A 17,927-nucleotide genomic window follows, 5' to 3' on the forward strand; every position below is an offset into this window, starting at 1 on the left:
AATTAAATTAATTAAATCAGCCAAACTATTTTAATAAACTGTCTCAAGTGAAGAACTAGTAAAACCAGTTAATTAACAATAATTATCTTCAGTGTTATATAGTTGCTTCCGTGAGTTTTATACTGTAAGATAAATGTTAGGGCAAGAACCCCAACAATCAGATAATCCCCTGTGAGCAAGGCTAAGTAATAGTGGGGAAGAAGAACTCAGTTAGGCCCCTCCAGGATCAGGCTAAGGGCACATCTGCTACAAGCAACTGATGAATGAAGACAGAAAAAAGGAACACTGAGAAATCAAACTTAAGCCAGTTTTTGAAGTTAGTAAAAAAGGTCCAATGTTAAAATGCCCAATTTTACAAGAAATAGAAGACAAACATTTTTAGAGGCTGCTCCAAATCAAAAATGTTGTCATCTGATTATATTTTCTCCGTGCTTCAGTTTTGGTGACTGAAAATTAAATATTGTATTTCACAGGTAGCGGTGTCTCAGTGTTCCACCTGTACAGCGTATAGATGCAGTTTGCCATCAAAGCCAGCTAGCTGTACCTGATAACATTTCACCCTCCTGTCCACATATGACATCTTCTGGCTCCGCCGATAATAAGATTACAGCTTCAAAATGCAGAACTTGTGACATCGCAGTGGCTACGTTCTGATGTTACCTTGAACAACAACAGCCATCAATCCGATGCAGGTTTTTGTTGGCGCTCAATAACATAAAACATCGTCTCAAACTCTGCGGCATTCAAAGCATATAGCATGTACTGTGTTTTCAGAATTTTATGACACAATTACAAATATTAAAATATTTCCATGTGAATTTTAAAATTATTACAGACTAATGAATAAATAATTTCAGTTAGATGAAAATAACAGGAATGTTGCGTTACGCTGACATGAGCATCACTTGGTTTGAACCCAGTGATGTTTTTTGGTAAATGCACAGCTGGAGAAATCTATGAAACCCAGATTCACCAGCAGTCTGAAATGTGACACACCAGCAGCTCCACCATCCAGCAGTTTTTTCTGTAACATTAGTGAAGATGAAATCCACAGCTGCACTCCAGAAACTGTCCATCTTTGGTCCTCTACTTTGTGTCCATAATAGATAACCGCAGTCACTTGTGTTTAGTGGGAAGATAATCCAGCTCATCGCTCTCCTCTGGTCCTCTGATGTCCCCAGAACTCTTCTCTTCATCTGATCAGACACAGGAGAAACACAATGAGTGAACCAAAAACAAACAAAACCAACAGGTATCATAAAAACTCCTGAGTGTGGTTTACATACAGATGTTTTCAGACGACAGCAGCTCAGGAGTATGAATCCTTCCTTCCTCGTACTGAGTTTTCTTCTCCAGGAGTCGCTGTTTGCTGGAATTTATCTGAACTGAACAAACAGGAAATGGATATAGTTTCAGTTTCAGAAAAGTTTAGGACAGGTGTTCAATAATGTCTGAAGAAACTAAGGTGTGGGCCTTTAATGAGTTGCTCACATACTTGAGGGCTCTGGAGATGTTGACTTCAGGGACCCTGCAGGAGAGAAGCCGTAGAGCCTTGCAGTGGCCCCTGCCGTGGTTTCCCCTCTAGTCTCTGGTCCTGCTGGGGTCCCTCTCAGTGCTCCGGGTGCTATACTCAAACTGGTGCTATTGGGCTGGGGAGGGAAATTGTACTGGTCCTCAGTGGGCACCGAAGGCTGGTTGCACTCAACCTCTGTGAGCCTAGCTGGACTGCGATACTGGGCTTTGGTGGAAGGAGATAAAGACCTGCAGCTGGTCCCGTTTGATCTCAGCTGAGAGCGAAGGTCGTACTGGGAGAAACCTCGACTCTCATCGGTTTCACATGGACCAGCGAATGAACAGGAAGACACAGGAGGGAAAGTGGATGACGGGGGAAGAGATGATGATGAGTGAAGTGGGTCAGGAGTGGCGAGGGTGAACAAAGAGGGAGAGGAAGAAAATTTGGTTGACTGTGACACTTGGTAGGTATCCTCCAGTGGTCCCAGTTTACTCAGCTCTTTGGAAAGCTGTTGTATATTAGAGTCCAGAGAGCGGGGAGGTCTGGGGAAGGACTGGTAGGGAGGCTCCCTCACCATTTTATATACGTCCTCAAGAGATGCACACACCTATGAAAAAACAAAACAACACACTGAGGTGAAAAACAGGAGGATCCAAACAGGAGCTCTGAGGAACTCCAGAGTGCTCTAAGCAGCAGTCACAGAAGTCCAGATTAAATTAAATTGCACCACAACCAGTCTGAACTGACAGGATATGCATCTGAAGAAGTCTGCAACCACTGAAACTACATCTGAGGAGGTCTGGAGAGACTGAAACTACATCTGACAAAGTCCAGATTAACAAAACTGGAGGAAACCAAGTGAGTGTGGCTGGCTCTTACATCTTTCATTACCGGTCTCTTCCTCCTGAGTTTTGCCAGACACCTGCAGGCCAGATTCGCCAGTTGCAGGCAACCAGTAAGCTCAGCAGTACCCCCTGCAACGAAAGTGAACACAACAGGTAACAGGAAGGACATGGAGCAGGCACAACAAGGACAGGGACTGTGGTCTTAGCTCAAACACTGACCTGAAATCAGCCGTTTGTCAAGATGCTTCCTCCAAACTGCTTCAGTTGAGCCACCTGGACCTTCCTTGATGTCCTCCACCAGGTCCTTCTGCAAACCAGAATCAAAACCAGGGTAAGCCCGACTCAAACAGACCAGGTTACCGGCAAGGAAACACACCAGCCGGGTTTGGAAGAATTCTGCCATTTTCTAAAGCTTCAGATTCAAAACAACCCAATATGCAAATCAACTGTGTGAGCAGGTGTGTGCTATTACCAGGTATCTCTCTCCACACATCCCATCTTTCTCCAGAGCTCGACGTCCAGTCAGCACCTCGAGCAGCACCTGAAACACACACACGCATGTGTGGACACACACACACCATTTTCAGACACTTGCTGTGTTTCTCTTCTGTTTTCTGGTCTCAGAATAAAAATGTTCAGTTTCACATCAGTTCCTAAAACAGGATATTTCCTGTTGCCAACTCTATAACTTACTTACAACTGACGAAGATGTTTCGCTAACTAATAGAAGGTTGTTACTTATTTTATAAACAAAACCACCTACAAATTATTATGTTTATGATATTTTTTATGGTTTAATGGCTGATGTTTTAGTGTATTTAATTATGCTTTTCAAAAATTTTATGGAGAAGCTTGAAGCTTAGGGTGCAAATTATGCTTTACAGTATACTAGTATTACAGATCAAACGATAACGCCGTCATACTTGAAGTCTTTCTGTTTCCAGGTACTTTTTTTTACTTCCGTGCTTCGGTTTCAAAATCTACAACTTCTTGTTTACATCTTTTGTGGTGTTTAAAATATTTTCTACAGGAACAATCAAAATTGAGGCCTGCAGCTGTAAATCTTGCTACTCCTCAACGGTTAGCCATGGTTCACATCGAAACATCATATCATAGTGATTAGGAATTAACTGCATTAAAAATCAAGTCCTATAATATTAAAAACATACATGTTTCACACAATTTTCCACTGTTCTCATAATAGAAATGGGCCTGTTTCTGTACCAAACTACAAAACGTTATTGGAAAAGCAGAAATATTTTTATAATTAGGAATATATGAATACACAGAGTCCTCCCATACTGCACTAAAAGTTCCTCTTAAACTAACAGACTTCTTTTCCCATGAGGCCCTGCGACATCTCACCACTCCGAAGCTGTAAACGTCCAGTTTGGGTCCCAGCTCTCCGCCTCTCACGTATTCCTCCGGCAGATAAGCCAGTGTTCCTCTCACTGTTGTCGTTTTACCCACGGATGTCGTGCTAGCTGCCGAGGTGCCGGTGGGTACAAACCGAGCCAGACCGAAGTCTGAAAGCTTCGCCGTCATGTGACTGTCCAACAAAATGTTGGAGCTGGAGAGAAACAGAGGAACATAAAGAAAAAGAGTTCAGGTTAACACACCAGGTGAAAGCAGAGGCTGTGTTTTTGCCAGTGCGTCGCCATAGTGCAAATACTCGCACTAACAGACTTTTAAAAAACAAAGCAAAAAAAACAACAGAAACACATCACAGATGACTTTTGATATCACTCAGCCTTATAACCAGGTGGACCACATCAACTCTGATAAATGAGTAATTGTGGCGGTAAATACACTTCATGCAAATCATTTGATTACTTCTTCAACGGAAACTTCATCTTGATGTTTTTTTCCTGTGACCTTTGTATGAACTGTGAAATGAAGGCATGAATTTCAACTGAAACTTTACCCGATGGTCTGCCTACGCTGACGTGTTTTACACACAATTCAGAGGAAAACAAAAATGATGGCGACCTCCAGATAGCAGAAGAGGAAGAAGAGGGGCTTCTTCCTCTCTTTGTTGTGTTTGGCTGAATGACAAAGGACACCATAAATATTTATCTTCCTGATCACTTTTCCTTGACTAGAGGAAAAATGTGAGAAGTTAGAAGAGAACAGACTACAGGGTGAATGTTGGTCTGCTGTGGTGACATTGCAACCTCCTGGACTACAAAAAGCTCATCTTTCATACTGTTCCTGCGTTGGTCATACAAAAGAGGATAATCATGAAAAAATTTGAAAACAAATGGAGCAGGCTTGGTCTCAGCACACAGAGCGGGTCGCACACGGTGGTTCAATCCCTGGTCCTGCAGTGCATATGTTGCAGTCCCATCCCTTGTGATTTTTATTGTTTAAAGGCGTAGAATACAGCACTTTATGAATGTGTATGAACGAGCAAGACTGTAGCTCGTAGTAAAAAGTGCTTCGACTGCTCAATGAGAAAAGTGCTATATAGGTATTAGCGCATCTTCCAATTCAATAACATAAATAAAAATAAATTCATCATCAAAGCTGGAATTTGAAAAAGGGAATTTATGACCTATAAGCAGAAATAATATTTCTCACTTTCAGATTAGTTACTCATCGTTTCCAGTCATTTCTCTCTTCCTGCTGGAAATAATCCAGTATAGCTTCTGCTTTCTGCACTTTTCAGTGACTCATGTCAAATAAAAATAATCCTAAAGACTGTAATACAGCTGTTCACTTTGATCCATGTAACACATATGGATTCATAAATACACTGAAGAGCTCCAGGGTGAAGATCACCTTTTCACGTCTCCGTGGATCAGCAGCTTTTCGCCTTCAGGGGGGCAGTGGAGAAACTGCAGAGCTTCTGATGCGTCTTTAACAACACTGACTCTCTGAGGCCACGAGAGCACCGCACACTCCTGAAACACACACACGGAAATAAACACACCCATGGAAATAAACACCCCTCCGAAACAAATAAACATTTGTAAATTATGTAGTGTGCAGGGTTTTCCCCAAGCACTGAAACTCGGGTGCAGGACTGAGTGTTTTTACAGAGCATCATGGAGAATGCACATGAAGAGGTAAAGGTGATTAATAAACACTTCAGAGCCACCATCATTATTTAACAAGCCTTTCATATTTATAATCACTTCCCATCAGTGGATCTTATTTATTTGTATATCACAATCTTTTCTTCACATCTACTTGGAGCAACAGATGAAGGCCGATACACTGGGTGTATCAGGTTTCAGTGTTGCCAGCTTTCTTTCGGTAATATTGCAAGGATAATGGCAAAAGCCAACACTGAAAAGACCCAGCAATGACCACCTATGACACCCAGAAAGCACCCGAGTCCTGGGAAAACCTGGGAAAACCCTGGAGTTATCTGAGCCGTGTGCATCTGTGTATGTGTTACGTTGTGCAGCTGGTCCTCCAGAGATCTGTTTTCCATGTAGCTGTAAATCAGACACAATGAACCTCCTCCGTCACTGAACCCTAAAAGATCCACAATGTTGCGATGTCTGAATCTGAGGAGGACACACACACACACAATAACAACCATGTGACTTTAATCAGAACAGATGAAATCTGCTGTATCTCACTGAACTTCACCCACCTTGACAGTTGCTCCACTTCAGTCTGGAAGCTCTTCTTCAGCAGAGCCCAGTCCAGCAGCCCGTCCTGTCAACAACAGCAGCAATTCTGACCAATCACAATCTACTTCCTGGCAGTAAAATGGACCAATGAGAAGGCTTTTTCAGACAGTGAGCGGTCGACCCCTCTCTAATTATCAGTCGATGTTTTTCTTTTAACTTTTCTAAAAAGAGCCAAAAGACTCTTTCAGACTAATTTTGTCTCCGTTTCCATGGCGGCAAAAACCTCGAAAATTACAGCCGCTTTTTAAAAATCTGTCTGTGACAAAACCATAGACTGTACGTTAAAGATGTTAGCAGCTACCGTGACAGCACCCATTGGATTGTGAAGTCCGTTGAACCCTCGAGATGAGCCACTTTGCTGACACCATGTTGGTGTTTTGAAACAGGATGTGCACACTCACCGTCACACACATGTTGATGAGCAATGAGCATTTCCTGGAAAATCCTCTCTCACACTTAGAATGACCCAAATTTACAAAATGGACTGAATTTTTCATTAAGTGTGACTGAAACGAGAAGCTGAGATGATAACATCAGCAGTAAAGTGTCGACTATGGTCCTGACAGAGCGCCGTCTTCCCACAGACTCACTTTAGGAGCGGAATTTTTAATTCGACAGCAGCAGTCGCTCCCTGGTGGCCTTTAAAAATGATGCAGGTTTAAGGCACCTCTAAGACTTTTTAGACCCAGAAGCTAAAATTGAAGCTCATATTTTGTGTGGAGATGGGCTTTAGAAGGGAACCACCCGACCTGACCACATCGCAGGACTTCCAGGTCGGTCTAAAACGTCAAGCAAATGTAGAAGTTGCCTAAACCGGCCTTCTAACAGCCAGCAGGGGGCGACTCTTCTGCTCTGTGACCTTTCATCTTAACATTTTTGACTCAGTCACTAGTTCCAGGTCAGACTGAATAAAACATGAAGATCATTTTGTAAAATAAAGAATCAAAAAATACTCTAATTGGCTAACAACTACTCACTCATTAAAACGATTAGCTAGAGGTGTCGTCATGGGGACTTGACTAACCAATGGCAAATGGCCTGGAGGCTACATTCATCTTTTATAGGGTCCGTAGCTGTGACAAGCCAAAACAAAAGCCTGCACAGCCTTTTTGATCTATTTCCAACTTTTGTGTTGCTTAAACTTCATTGTTAATGGCCTGCAGGTGGCGACTCCTCTGGTTACATAAAGACTTAAAGGGCCCTTTCCTCAAAATAAAAGTGTGCAACACCATTTCTGACTTTTTTGTATTTCATCTCATTTCCTTTTATTTCTTCGGTGCCCGACAGTTTTAACTTTCTAGCTCGAGCACAGAAATAATCAGACGGTTGGGATCGTGAATACATTTACTCTAACTGCAGCGTAAACTGTAAGCAGAGTTTTTCTGTACCAGTCCTGTTGCTGCCTGAAAACCGCTCGCTGTCTGAAAACTCCTCAAGACTGAAGTGCATTGTGATTGGCTGACCTCTTTGAATTTCTTGACGGCGCACTTCATGTCCTTCAGAGTTGCTCTGTACACGACTCCAAACCCCCCCTCCCCTATCTGCAGGCAGGGGGAGAACCCATTTGTCCCAGCATACACCTCTTCATATGACAAGCGCATCACTGGGATGCTGCTGCTCACCGCCACCATCACCTGGGGCTGGGGGATGACATCACCACCATCATCGTGCTTTGTTGTAGTGATGTATTTGTATTGATTGTTGAACAAACCTTGTGTAATGTGTGTGCAAGTATGCGTGTGTGAGAGAGAGACCTGGTGACGTTGTTGCACTTCAGAGCGCAGCCCCGGGGGGGGCGATGCAGGTCTGGGTAATGGACTTCCTCTTCCTTTATTTACAGAATAAAGTAGTGACATCATCAGCGTCACAGAACAAGCCGACTGGACATACGTAAATGTCTGTTTATGTTGTGTTACCTATTGAGCCCAGTCTACAGGTGCCCTGTATAGGCGTGGCCCAAGGCTTTTTGGGAGGGGGGACAAACTGAGAGTCAGAAAAAGGAGATGAAGAAGGAAGATGACAAGCAGGAGCAGGAGTAGGAACATAGGAGTAAAGGTCCAGACTTCTCACCCCTGCAGACAGAGAGACAGAATGAGAAAAAGTCAGTCCTATACAAAAGGTTCTACTGAAAACATGGACTTCAGGCACGTTGCACTAACGTATAGTGATGAAGTGTTTTAAGAGAATATGATCAAACCAGAGACATCTTCAATATGTGTACAGGGAGGGGTACAGCACTGAGGATGCTGTGCTAAGTGTCACTCTTTTAATAAGCAAGCATTCAGAAGATTCAAAAGCTTATGATCAGATTCCATCTGCTGATTCTAGTTCTGCATTTGATTGTTCGTCCACACCCGCAGCTCCAAAAACTCTTAAATTTAGAAATGCCTTAATTATAAATTGGTTTTTATCCCTTTTGTCTAGCCGGTCACAACAAGTTAAACAATTCAATCTCCGTGAGTTCCCCTCTCCTTTTCACCTTGTATACTACTGGCTGTTGAGGTAACTGGACTAATTATGGGGTTATCAAATTCTCATCAAAGAATTTGATAACCCCGTTATTATTATATTATATCCTACATGCAGGTGACTGCCCGTCTTTATCCCACAGGGATATCAGTGATTTCAAGGTGTGATGTAACCGTGATCGTCTCATTTTGAATAGTGATAAAACGGAAAAAAAAAATTGCTATTTGACCCTAAGGGTATATGTGCACACGACCCAGTGGCAATTGATGTCTGCACAATAGAGCACATATAAGTACTTGAGTATCTATATGGACAAATTCTTTAATCGTGAAGAATACGTTGATTTTTAAATGTGAAAAATTAGCTCAAAGACTCCACTGTGTTTGTAGACTCAGGCTGTTTGAAGTGAGCTCTGTGGTTATGGGTATTTTTTGTAATTCAGTACTTGAAAGTTTGATTAGATATGAGATGACAGCCTGGTTTTGGCTCGCTTACAGTAAATTCAGAGTCTAAAATTGAGAAACTGATAAAAACTTCCATGAAAGGCAAAGGAAACAAAGAGAAACAGTTTCTCATGTCGAAATGAGGAAACAGTTGTTCATCAGACTCATAATTGATTGATCAATTTTTGGTGCTGGTTTTATTGTGCGAATGCTGCTTTGTTTAGCACTGTTTGTCCAAGATTAATATCTAATGTGGTATGACTACACAAAGATAAGAGGCAAGTTTATTCTTATCTTTGCATAGTCTTGCAGAAACATGAAAACAAACAATAGCGTAAAATGAAACGATAGACGTTTTTATATCGTCGTCCGATATATATATCGTTATATCGAACAGCCCTAACAGGCAGCATATTCAAGATGAAGTGATAACTAAAGGACAACAACTCTGAGCAAACCCAACAACTTAAAAAAACATTTACAAAACAAAGCACCATATGTTGGTTGTGATCAGCTGTAAACACCTACAGCATATATCTGTGAAATCCAACAGATTTTAAAACCTTATTTTCCTTTTTAAAAGACACTTGGGAACAAATATATTTAAGAATTTTTAATATATGGTCTTTTTTTTTTTCTAGATGCAGGTGTAAATAATTCTTTATTCATCGAGGGCCATCTCACAAGCACCGCGGCTGAACTGCAGCCAGTTTGTGCACCGTGGCATTAACATTAATATACTATCCCTCGGGGTCAAAGGTCATGAGTGTTTGGAGGTAAACTCACAGTTCAAGATGACATCACGGGGGCGTAACAGCTGCAGACCCTCCAGCAGGTCGATCAGCTCTCCGACTTGAATGTTCCTGTTCGAGCATTTGACCATCACCCAGTGGGTCCGCCTTTCCTGCCTCTCAGCCAATCGCACGTCGTTCTGATCCATCAGCATCCCAGAGGCTGTGAGACAGAAACAGTACAATCAAAAACTGCAGAAATATGAAGTAAACTGATTTTACAGACACTCAGACTTCAGAGGACAAACACTAGCTCGCTATAAACAATCACAGATATAAAATACAATAATACAAAAACAAAATCTAATGAGTTTTAAATTTGACCAAAAACAGCACAAAGAGAACGTGAAATATTAAAACCTAAAGTTTAAACAGCATTTGGTTGAATCCGAACAGAGAATTTCCTCGTACACGTCACAGTTCATCATTCTGCTAAAAACTACAGGGAGTGCAGAATTATTAGGCAAATGGGTATTTTGTCCACATCATCCTCTTCATGCATGTTGTCTTACTCCAAGCTGTATAGGCTCGAAAGCCTACTACCAATTAAGCATATTAGGTGATGTGCATCTCTGTAATGAGAAGGGGTGTGGTCTAATGACATCAACACCCTATATCAGGTGTGCATAATTATTAGGCAACTTCCTTTCCTTTGGCAAAATGGGTCAAAAGAAGGACTTGACAGGCTCAGAAAAGTCAAAAATAGTGAGATATCTTGCAGAGGGATGCAGCAGTCTCAAAATTGCAAAGCTTCTGAAGCGTGATCATCGAACAATCAGGCGTTTCATTCAAAATAGTCAACAGGGTCGCAAGAAGCGTGTGGAAAAACCAAGGCGCAAAATAACTGCCCATGAACTGAGAAAAGTCAAGCGTGCAGCTGCCAAGATGCCACTTGCCACCAGTTTGGCCATATTTCAGAGCTGCAACATCACTGGAGTGCCCAAAAGCACAAGGTGTGCAATACTCAGAGACATGGCCAAGGTAAGAAAGGTTGAAAGACGACCACCACTGAACAAGACACACAAGCTGAAACGTCAAGACTGGGCCAAGAAATATCTCAAGACTGATTTTTCTAAGGTTTTATGGACTGATGAAATGAGAGTGAGTCTTGATGGGCCAGATGGATGGGCCCGTGGCTGGATTGATAAAGGGCAGAGAGCTCCAGTCCGACTCAGACGCCAGCAAGGTGGAGGTGGAGTACTGGTTTGGGCTGGTATCGTCAAAGATGAGCTTGTGGGGCCTTTTCGGGTTGAGGATGGAGTCAAGCTCAACTCCCAGTCCTACTGCCAGTTTCTGGAAGACACCTTCTTCAAGCAGTGGTACAGGAAGAAGTCTGCATCCTTCAAGAAAAACATGATTTTCATGCAGGACAATGCTCCATCACACGCGTCCAAGTACTCCACAGCGTGGCTGGCAAGAAAGGGTATAAAAGAAGAAAAACTAATGACATGGCCTCCTTGTTCACCTGATCTGAACCCCATTGAGAACCTGTGGTCCATCATCAAATGTGAGATTTACAAGGAGGGAAAACAGTACACCTCTCTGAACAGTGTCTGGGAGGCTGTGGTTGCTGCTGCACGCAATGTTGATGGTGAACAGATCAAAACACTGACAGAATCCATGGATGGCAGGCTTTTGAGTGTCCTTGCAAAGAAAGGTGGCTATATTGGTCGCTGATTTGTTTTTGTTTTGTTTTTGAATGTCAGAAATGTATATTTGTGAATGTGGAGATGTTATATTGGTTTCACTGGTAAAAATAAATAATTGAAATGGGTATATATTTGTTTTTTGTTAAGTTGCCTAATAATTATGCACAGTAATAGTCACCTGCACACACAGATATCCCCCTAAAATAGCTAAAACTAAAAACAAACTAAAAACTACTTCCAAAAACATTCAGCTTTGATATTAATGAGTTTTTTGGGTTCATTGAGAACATGGTTGTTGTTCAATAATAAAATTATTCCTCAAAAATACAACTTGCCTAATAATTCTGCACTCCCTGTAGTGACCCGGCTTCACTGGTAGCCATACACAACCGTACCAAACAAAATATGTTTAACAGAAGTTTTCATGGAACGTCAGATCTGGCCTTCTTGTTCTTGAGTGTAACCAGTGGTTTGCACAAGAAAGGCATCCCTTTACTGTAGACTTTGACAACGATACATCGACCTAACACAGGATGTTTCTGACTCTGTAAGATGCTGTGAAGATCTTCTGAACCAAGGAGATAACTGTGATTTTCTTGGTTCAGAGATAATTTTGTGACACTTTAGCTGTCCTCTGTGATCTTTCAGGCCTTCTGGTGTTGCCAGTACATCCATTCTGTTATGCCGATTGCTGTCTCTCTAACAGCTTTATTTGTGTTTGTCAGCCTAATAATGCTTCCCTCATTAATATCAACACCTCTTTGTGCCTCCTTTTGAGAGGCACAAAGAAAGAGAGGCACAAAGCGTTGAAATGCAAATTTCAACGCTCTGAATCAACTCCAGATCTCTTATCGTCTTAGTTTGTCATGAAATAACAAAGGAACGAGCCTCCCTTAGCCAAGACATGGCCTCCAAGTTAATTGTCCAATCACTTTTGAGCCTCTAAAACTGTGCATGATGCTGCATTCCAGATACCTCTGAATCCAGATGTCGGAACTTGGAAATTAGGGCGTTCCAGAAGAAGTGAGGAAAAAGAAGATTTGTTTTGGTTCTTCGCAAAGTAGAGACATTCAGGAATCACTAGCGTGCACCTATGGTATCAATTTGAAAATCCTAGATGACTTCCTTCTGAAAATCTTCTGAATGCAATGATTAAAGAAAACTTGACCTCCGGCCTTGACCTTGAGGTTGACGTCACTGAGATTCAAGCTTGTCTAAGATTTTTAGTAGATGGATTTTTACTCTGATATTGCCTGGTCGGGGCAATGACAATTCCCATCAGCCCTTTACGGATGATCTGATATCCTTGTGTCGGTGTTGTTCCCACATCATCATAATAAATGTTGTTCCAGGTTCAACATTGCAAGTGACCAATCACATAGTTGTGACGTCTCCCTTTTGTGCCTTTGAAAAATACCGCCTTAAAAAAAAATCTACTTCACTTGAGAGAAGAGAAACCGCTTCTGTCCGCCGATCCAGGAACTTGAATTCTTTGAATTTCAGGATACTTTTCTTTAATAAACGGTAAACATTATACATATTGTCCTTACAGAGGCGGTTTCTCTTCTCGCAAGTGAAGTAGATTTTTTGAAGGCGTTTGTTTTTTTCGAGGTTGCGGATGACGTCAGGAGAAGGTGATTGGTCACTTGCAATGTTGAACCTGGAACAACATTATTTATGATGACGAGGGAACAACACCAACACGAGGATATCAGATCGTCCGCCTTTTATGGCTGAGGGGTAAAAATGGCTGTAACTCCTAGAAAGCTAGCGCAGTTCTTTTTTAAAAGCGCTCAAATTAAAGCTGAAAGTCTGCACCATAATCACATCTTGATGATTGTTTTAAAATTTCACTATGGTAGTGTACAGAGGCGAGAACACAAAAATACAGAAAAAAATTACTCCAAATACTTATGGAACCTCACATACTGTATGTTGAGGCATGTGATGTACTCAGCGTGCAACATTTGCCCTTTTTTTTTAACATCTTTATCTGTTGGTTAACACTTGTGACTCATGCTTCATCTGCAGTGTTGCATTAGAGTTTGTCTGAAAGATTTCAAGGACATAATCAACGCACGTGCTGTCCGCCACAAACCACAACTCCATCACCTGATGTGGGTGGGATACACAACAACTGGGCCCGATGTTTTTCAGTTCGGAAAAAAAAAATGACCAGAGTTTACCACAAGGAGGAAGAAGTGAAAAAAACCCAACATAGACCAAAGGAGCAAACAGGAAAAGCACGGGCGATGGCAATTTATTGTTCTAACAACTGGTTTCATTTCATTTCAAAGAAGTGCTTGTTCTGCTTGTTCTGCCGTCTCCACAGCAGGGCAAAAATGAAATTACCAGCAACAGCAAAAAATATGAGCTAGAACAGCCCACATTAGTGGTACTTTGTCTCTCTTTTTTGACAGCTACAACAAGCCAACCTTCATGGTTAAAACAAAAAAACGAGTATCAAAAACTTATTTTCTTTAGGGGCGAGCGTGGCTCAAGAGTTGGCAGCTCATCTTGTAATCGGAAGGTTGCCGGTTCGAGCCCCGGCTCGGACTCAGTCGTTGTGTCCTTGGGCAAGACACTTCACCCGTTGCCTACTGGTGGTGGTCAGAGGGCCCGGTGGCGCCAGTGTCCGGCAGCCTCGCCTCTGTCAGTGCGCCCCAGGGTGGCTGTGGCTACAATTGTAGCTTGCCATCACCGGTATGTGAATGTGTGTGTGAATGGGTAGATGACTGAACGTGTAAAGCGCTTTGGGGTCCTTAGTGACTAAATAAAGCGCTATACAAATACAGGCCATTTACCATTTTAAACTTTGTGGCTTATATTGACCAGGATAAGGTGCGATGTCTCGGGGATCACAAGTAGCTGCCTTTGATGGCTGCGAGGGTGATGCAAATTGGAACTGATGGTGATATCAGAGAAAAGGTGCAGGTGGCCAAAACACTAAAGGTGAGGCTTCAAAATAACATCACAATGCCTCGCTCCATCATCTGTATACAGTTTCTGAGCCCTACATCTAAATCTTTTTTAAATCATCTTTTCTCCCAACTCTAACTGCTCTAGTATTTCTTTTCAGTGTTCCACTTTGACAGCTGTGAATGTTCTCTAATGCTTAAATTTTACTTTGTCGTTTTTCTGTAAAACTTCTATTTCAGTAGAAGAGAAACTGCCGGAGGTCTTCCTCCCCACCATCACCAAATGCTGCTTATACAATGTAAAACTTTAAAAGTGTATTTCATTCGAAGAAAACTTAAGATTTTCAAGTCACCTAAACTCAATATAGTACAACAACATAACAGAGCTCTACCTAATTTTTAGTCAAATAAACCCTGCACAACCTTAGTTAAGAGAGTTTACAGTAAAACAGAAAACTTCTGGATTTTTTGAGAAACCTCAAACTGTTTCTAATCACATTTCATTATGTGTCAGAACACACAGGCATTTCAGTTTCTGTCACATTCTTGTGCTCCGTATTTACTCAATATTAACCAAGTGCACTTACAGATAACGTCTACCAGAGACTTCCTCAAAACAGCCACCGGTGAATTTATCTATATTTAGGCTAACTGTAGTCAAAATGTGACCTAATATCGGAAGAAAACTGTACCTGATTTAATCTCAGCTGACACTCACGCTAAAGCAATCTTTTATTAATAGTATTATATATTTTACAACTTTGTGGAAATAGTTGGGACAGGTAAGCCCTGTACCTGAGGGCAGACTGAGAAGGATGGATCACAGCTGAGGCTCTCACAGCTTGTTTAATTCTCATTTTCTGTAGTGATTTCACATGGCAGCAGTTAAAGTTGTTACACAGAATAAACACGCTAGAGTTTATTTTGGTGAAACACCCAATTAACGGTGGACTCCACCGTCCCTCCTACCCCAAGCTGCTGGCCTTTAGCTCTCAGTCAAAGTTCGGGTTCTGACTCACCAAAGCGGGTCCAGTCCTGGTTTGACAGCCCGTCCATGATGCGGCAGAACTCACAGTCAACGGAGGCGGGCAGGTTGTAGTACAATACGGCCCTCGGGTCTCCTCCCGACATCTTTACCTAACTCCTACAAGTTAGTCCACGCTGAAGCTAATAGGCTAACCGATGACAGCGGCCACCGCGGGGAACTCTGGGTGGTCTGTAGGGTATCAGATTCACACAAGGACCTGGATCACATCAGAACCGCCCGGAACGAACCTGTTCAATCACTTCAAAAACTCTCTCAAACTACAGGTTTGAGTCTTTCAGCGCTTCCGCCTAAAACAAGCTAGCTGCTTCCGCTCCGTACTACTTAAATAAAAGCCCAAATAAATGCACTGTTTTAAAACTTTTTTTCTTCACTTTTTTACTTCTTTTTTTTGAACAAATGTTTTACCTCGTGAGCCACATACACCCCCATTTGATCACAAGTGGACCACACCAGTGAAATTCCCCTTTCTGACAGTTTAAATCAGTTTAATTACACATTTAATCCTCGAGATGTCTTAGGACCGGACCGACAGATAAAAGGACATCTCAGTTTTTCTACATGATAAAGAAAAGCTGTCGTGGTAAATGAAAAAAATCTGTCAGCATGACTCTGGGTTTAAATTGTAAGACATAAAGATATACAATGTAAAATGACTGGAAAAAAAGTTTTGGTAGTTTACTGACTATCCTGATATTATAAAAGAGAAAGCTTTTTGCAGAAAATGGTACAAATTTGGCAAAATTGTGCATCCTTTGTAACAAACAGGCATTTCTGTAGTAGTAAAAACAGCAACGTCTCTTATCACTCTAATTTTTTACCTATTACCTAATTAGTTTGGTTAAGCATAAATGGCCATGGGAGAGGTCTTTATCTGTGGAAAATACAGCTGTAAAACGTAGAAAAATGCAGTTAACAGTCCGAAATTTATTCCTTCACATTTTCAAAAGCTGCCCAGTGGGGCCAGATTGGAGTCTTTGCTTGGCCAAATTTCCAATTTATTTATTTTGTTTATATGTATTATTTTTTATTTATGAAGCACAGTAAAAATTCAAAAATAATATAAATTATTTGTTTGGGGGGGGTTAATGATAATTACTCAAGCATAAAATGTACTTTTTGATTATTAAATCACCAAAAATAACCAGGAAATCCAAATATTACTCTTCTCTATACCATGATTTGTAACAGTGTATTACATCAGATCGGTCATTCTTACATGCAAAGTGTCAGCTTCTCCACTGTGACCGTTTCCTGGTTAAATATAATTTCCTGCATGACAAACTCCAGATTGTTGTTGTTTTTTGTTTTAACTATCAGTCAGAAAATAGGATATTATTAGAACTAGAGCTGCTTGATTTAAACCACAGTTATTTTGGTCAGCGCTGAGATTGCTGTGATGGAATCCAAATACAGAGTTTTGAAAACATGTAGATGTATTATGGTTATAAAATGTCCTTTTCACATTGCAATTAATGTTTCCTGCAATGCATTCAGCTATGTCACCTGAAAGAGACACTTTATTGTAATATATTAAGAGATTTCATCATATTTTAACTTATTTTATATTAATTTTTATGCTTACCACATTTTATACTTGTTTTACATCCTGCAGGACTGATGTGTGTGAAGACCTCGTATGACTTTCATTTCACTACAGGAAGTCCTAAGTGAGTATTTCCTTGTGGCTTTGACTAAAATGAGTCATTTTCCTGTCTGAACTATGACAAATGTGAAGCATTGCATTGCATTACATCACACACACACACACGTTTCACACTTCCTTTTTCTCACCTTATTTTTTTGAATGTTAGTCGTTGAATGAAACGCCTGAATGCTTCATTAGCTCAGTTCAGTTTGTTTGTGTCAAAGGATTAACAACAGCAAACTGTTATTATTAATACCACATACAGCTAGAATAACAGCACGAAGTAGAACCGTGAAACCGAAAAACAGAGAAGCTCGGTAGTTTTGCTGACCTCAGTGGAGATATTTGAAAAAATTCCAGGTTTAAGAATCTGGTTTTGTCATCAGATTAATAATCCGTCAGGTATGAGACTGCATAAAGATCGCTGGGATTCATGTTCACCCTGTGCAGCTGGGCTCTCATATCTAAGGATTTTGCGTGATTGTTTTTTAAAGATACTTTCTATAAACTACTACATGCTGCACAGTTTATTCTTTTCATGACACTGGTGAACTGAAATGCTTAATTGCATGAAAAAAGTAAAAAAAAAAAAAAAAAAAAAAAAATAGGGGTGATAGATTTTGTTTTCCGGTCTTCGTTGCCTTTATGTGGCTGTCTTGACTCGACCTAAAGGATATTGAGACAAATTCTAAAAATTAGCATGAATTAATTTTTGTGGGTCCCCTCCAATGCTGAGGTCCCTACATAATTGTCATTTCAGTCCACTGCCGCCTCACTGCAGGAAGGTCGTGGGTTTGAATTCAGTCTGGGGCTTTTCTGTATGGAGTTTGCTTGTTCTCCCCATGTATGGGTTCTCTCCGGACGCTCCTGCTTCCTCCCACAGCCCAAAGGCATGCATTGAGTTAGGTTAACTGGTGATTCTAAATTGACTGTGTGATCATGAGCATGAATGGTTGTCTGGC

General features: G+C 41.2%; 1 protein-coding gene across 1 annotated transcript; it reads right to left on the bottom strand.

Annotated features, from left to right (window-relative positions):
* Window positions 1–6: 6 nt before the first annotated feature.
* Window positions 7–15,619, bottom strand: irak1 (interleukin-1 receptor-associated kinase 1). The gene is made up of 15 exons (XM_084917843.1): window positions 15,292–15,619; window positions 9,701–9,868; window positions 7,919–8,074; window positions 7,757–7,830; window positions 7,466–7,642; window positions 5,963–6,027; window positions 5,762–5,873; window positions 5,140–5,261; window positions 3,724–3,928; window positions 2,831–2,899; window positions 2,578–2,665; window positions 2,393–2,487; window positions 1,496–2,120; window positions 1,287–1,385; window positions 7–1,196 (listed from the first exon to the last, which is right to left on the bottom strand). The coding sequence occupies exons 1-15, from the start codon at window positions 15,401–15,403 to the stop codon at window positions 1,117–1,119; spliced, it is 2,247 nt and encodes a 748-aa protein (XP_084773969.1). The 5' UTR covers window positions 15,404–15,619; the 3' UTR covers window positions 7–1,116.
* Between the last annotated feature and the right edge of the window lie 2,308 nt (window positions 15,620–17,927).

This window comes from Perissodus microlepis, chromosome 20 (assembly GCF_051167445.1).
Source record: "Perissodus microlepis isolate ML-2025 ecotype Zambia chromosome 20, ASM5116744v1, whole genome shotgun sequence".
NCBI lineage: Eukaryota > Metazoa > Chordata > Actinopteri > Cichliformes > Cichlidae > Perissodus > Perissodus microlepis.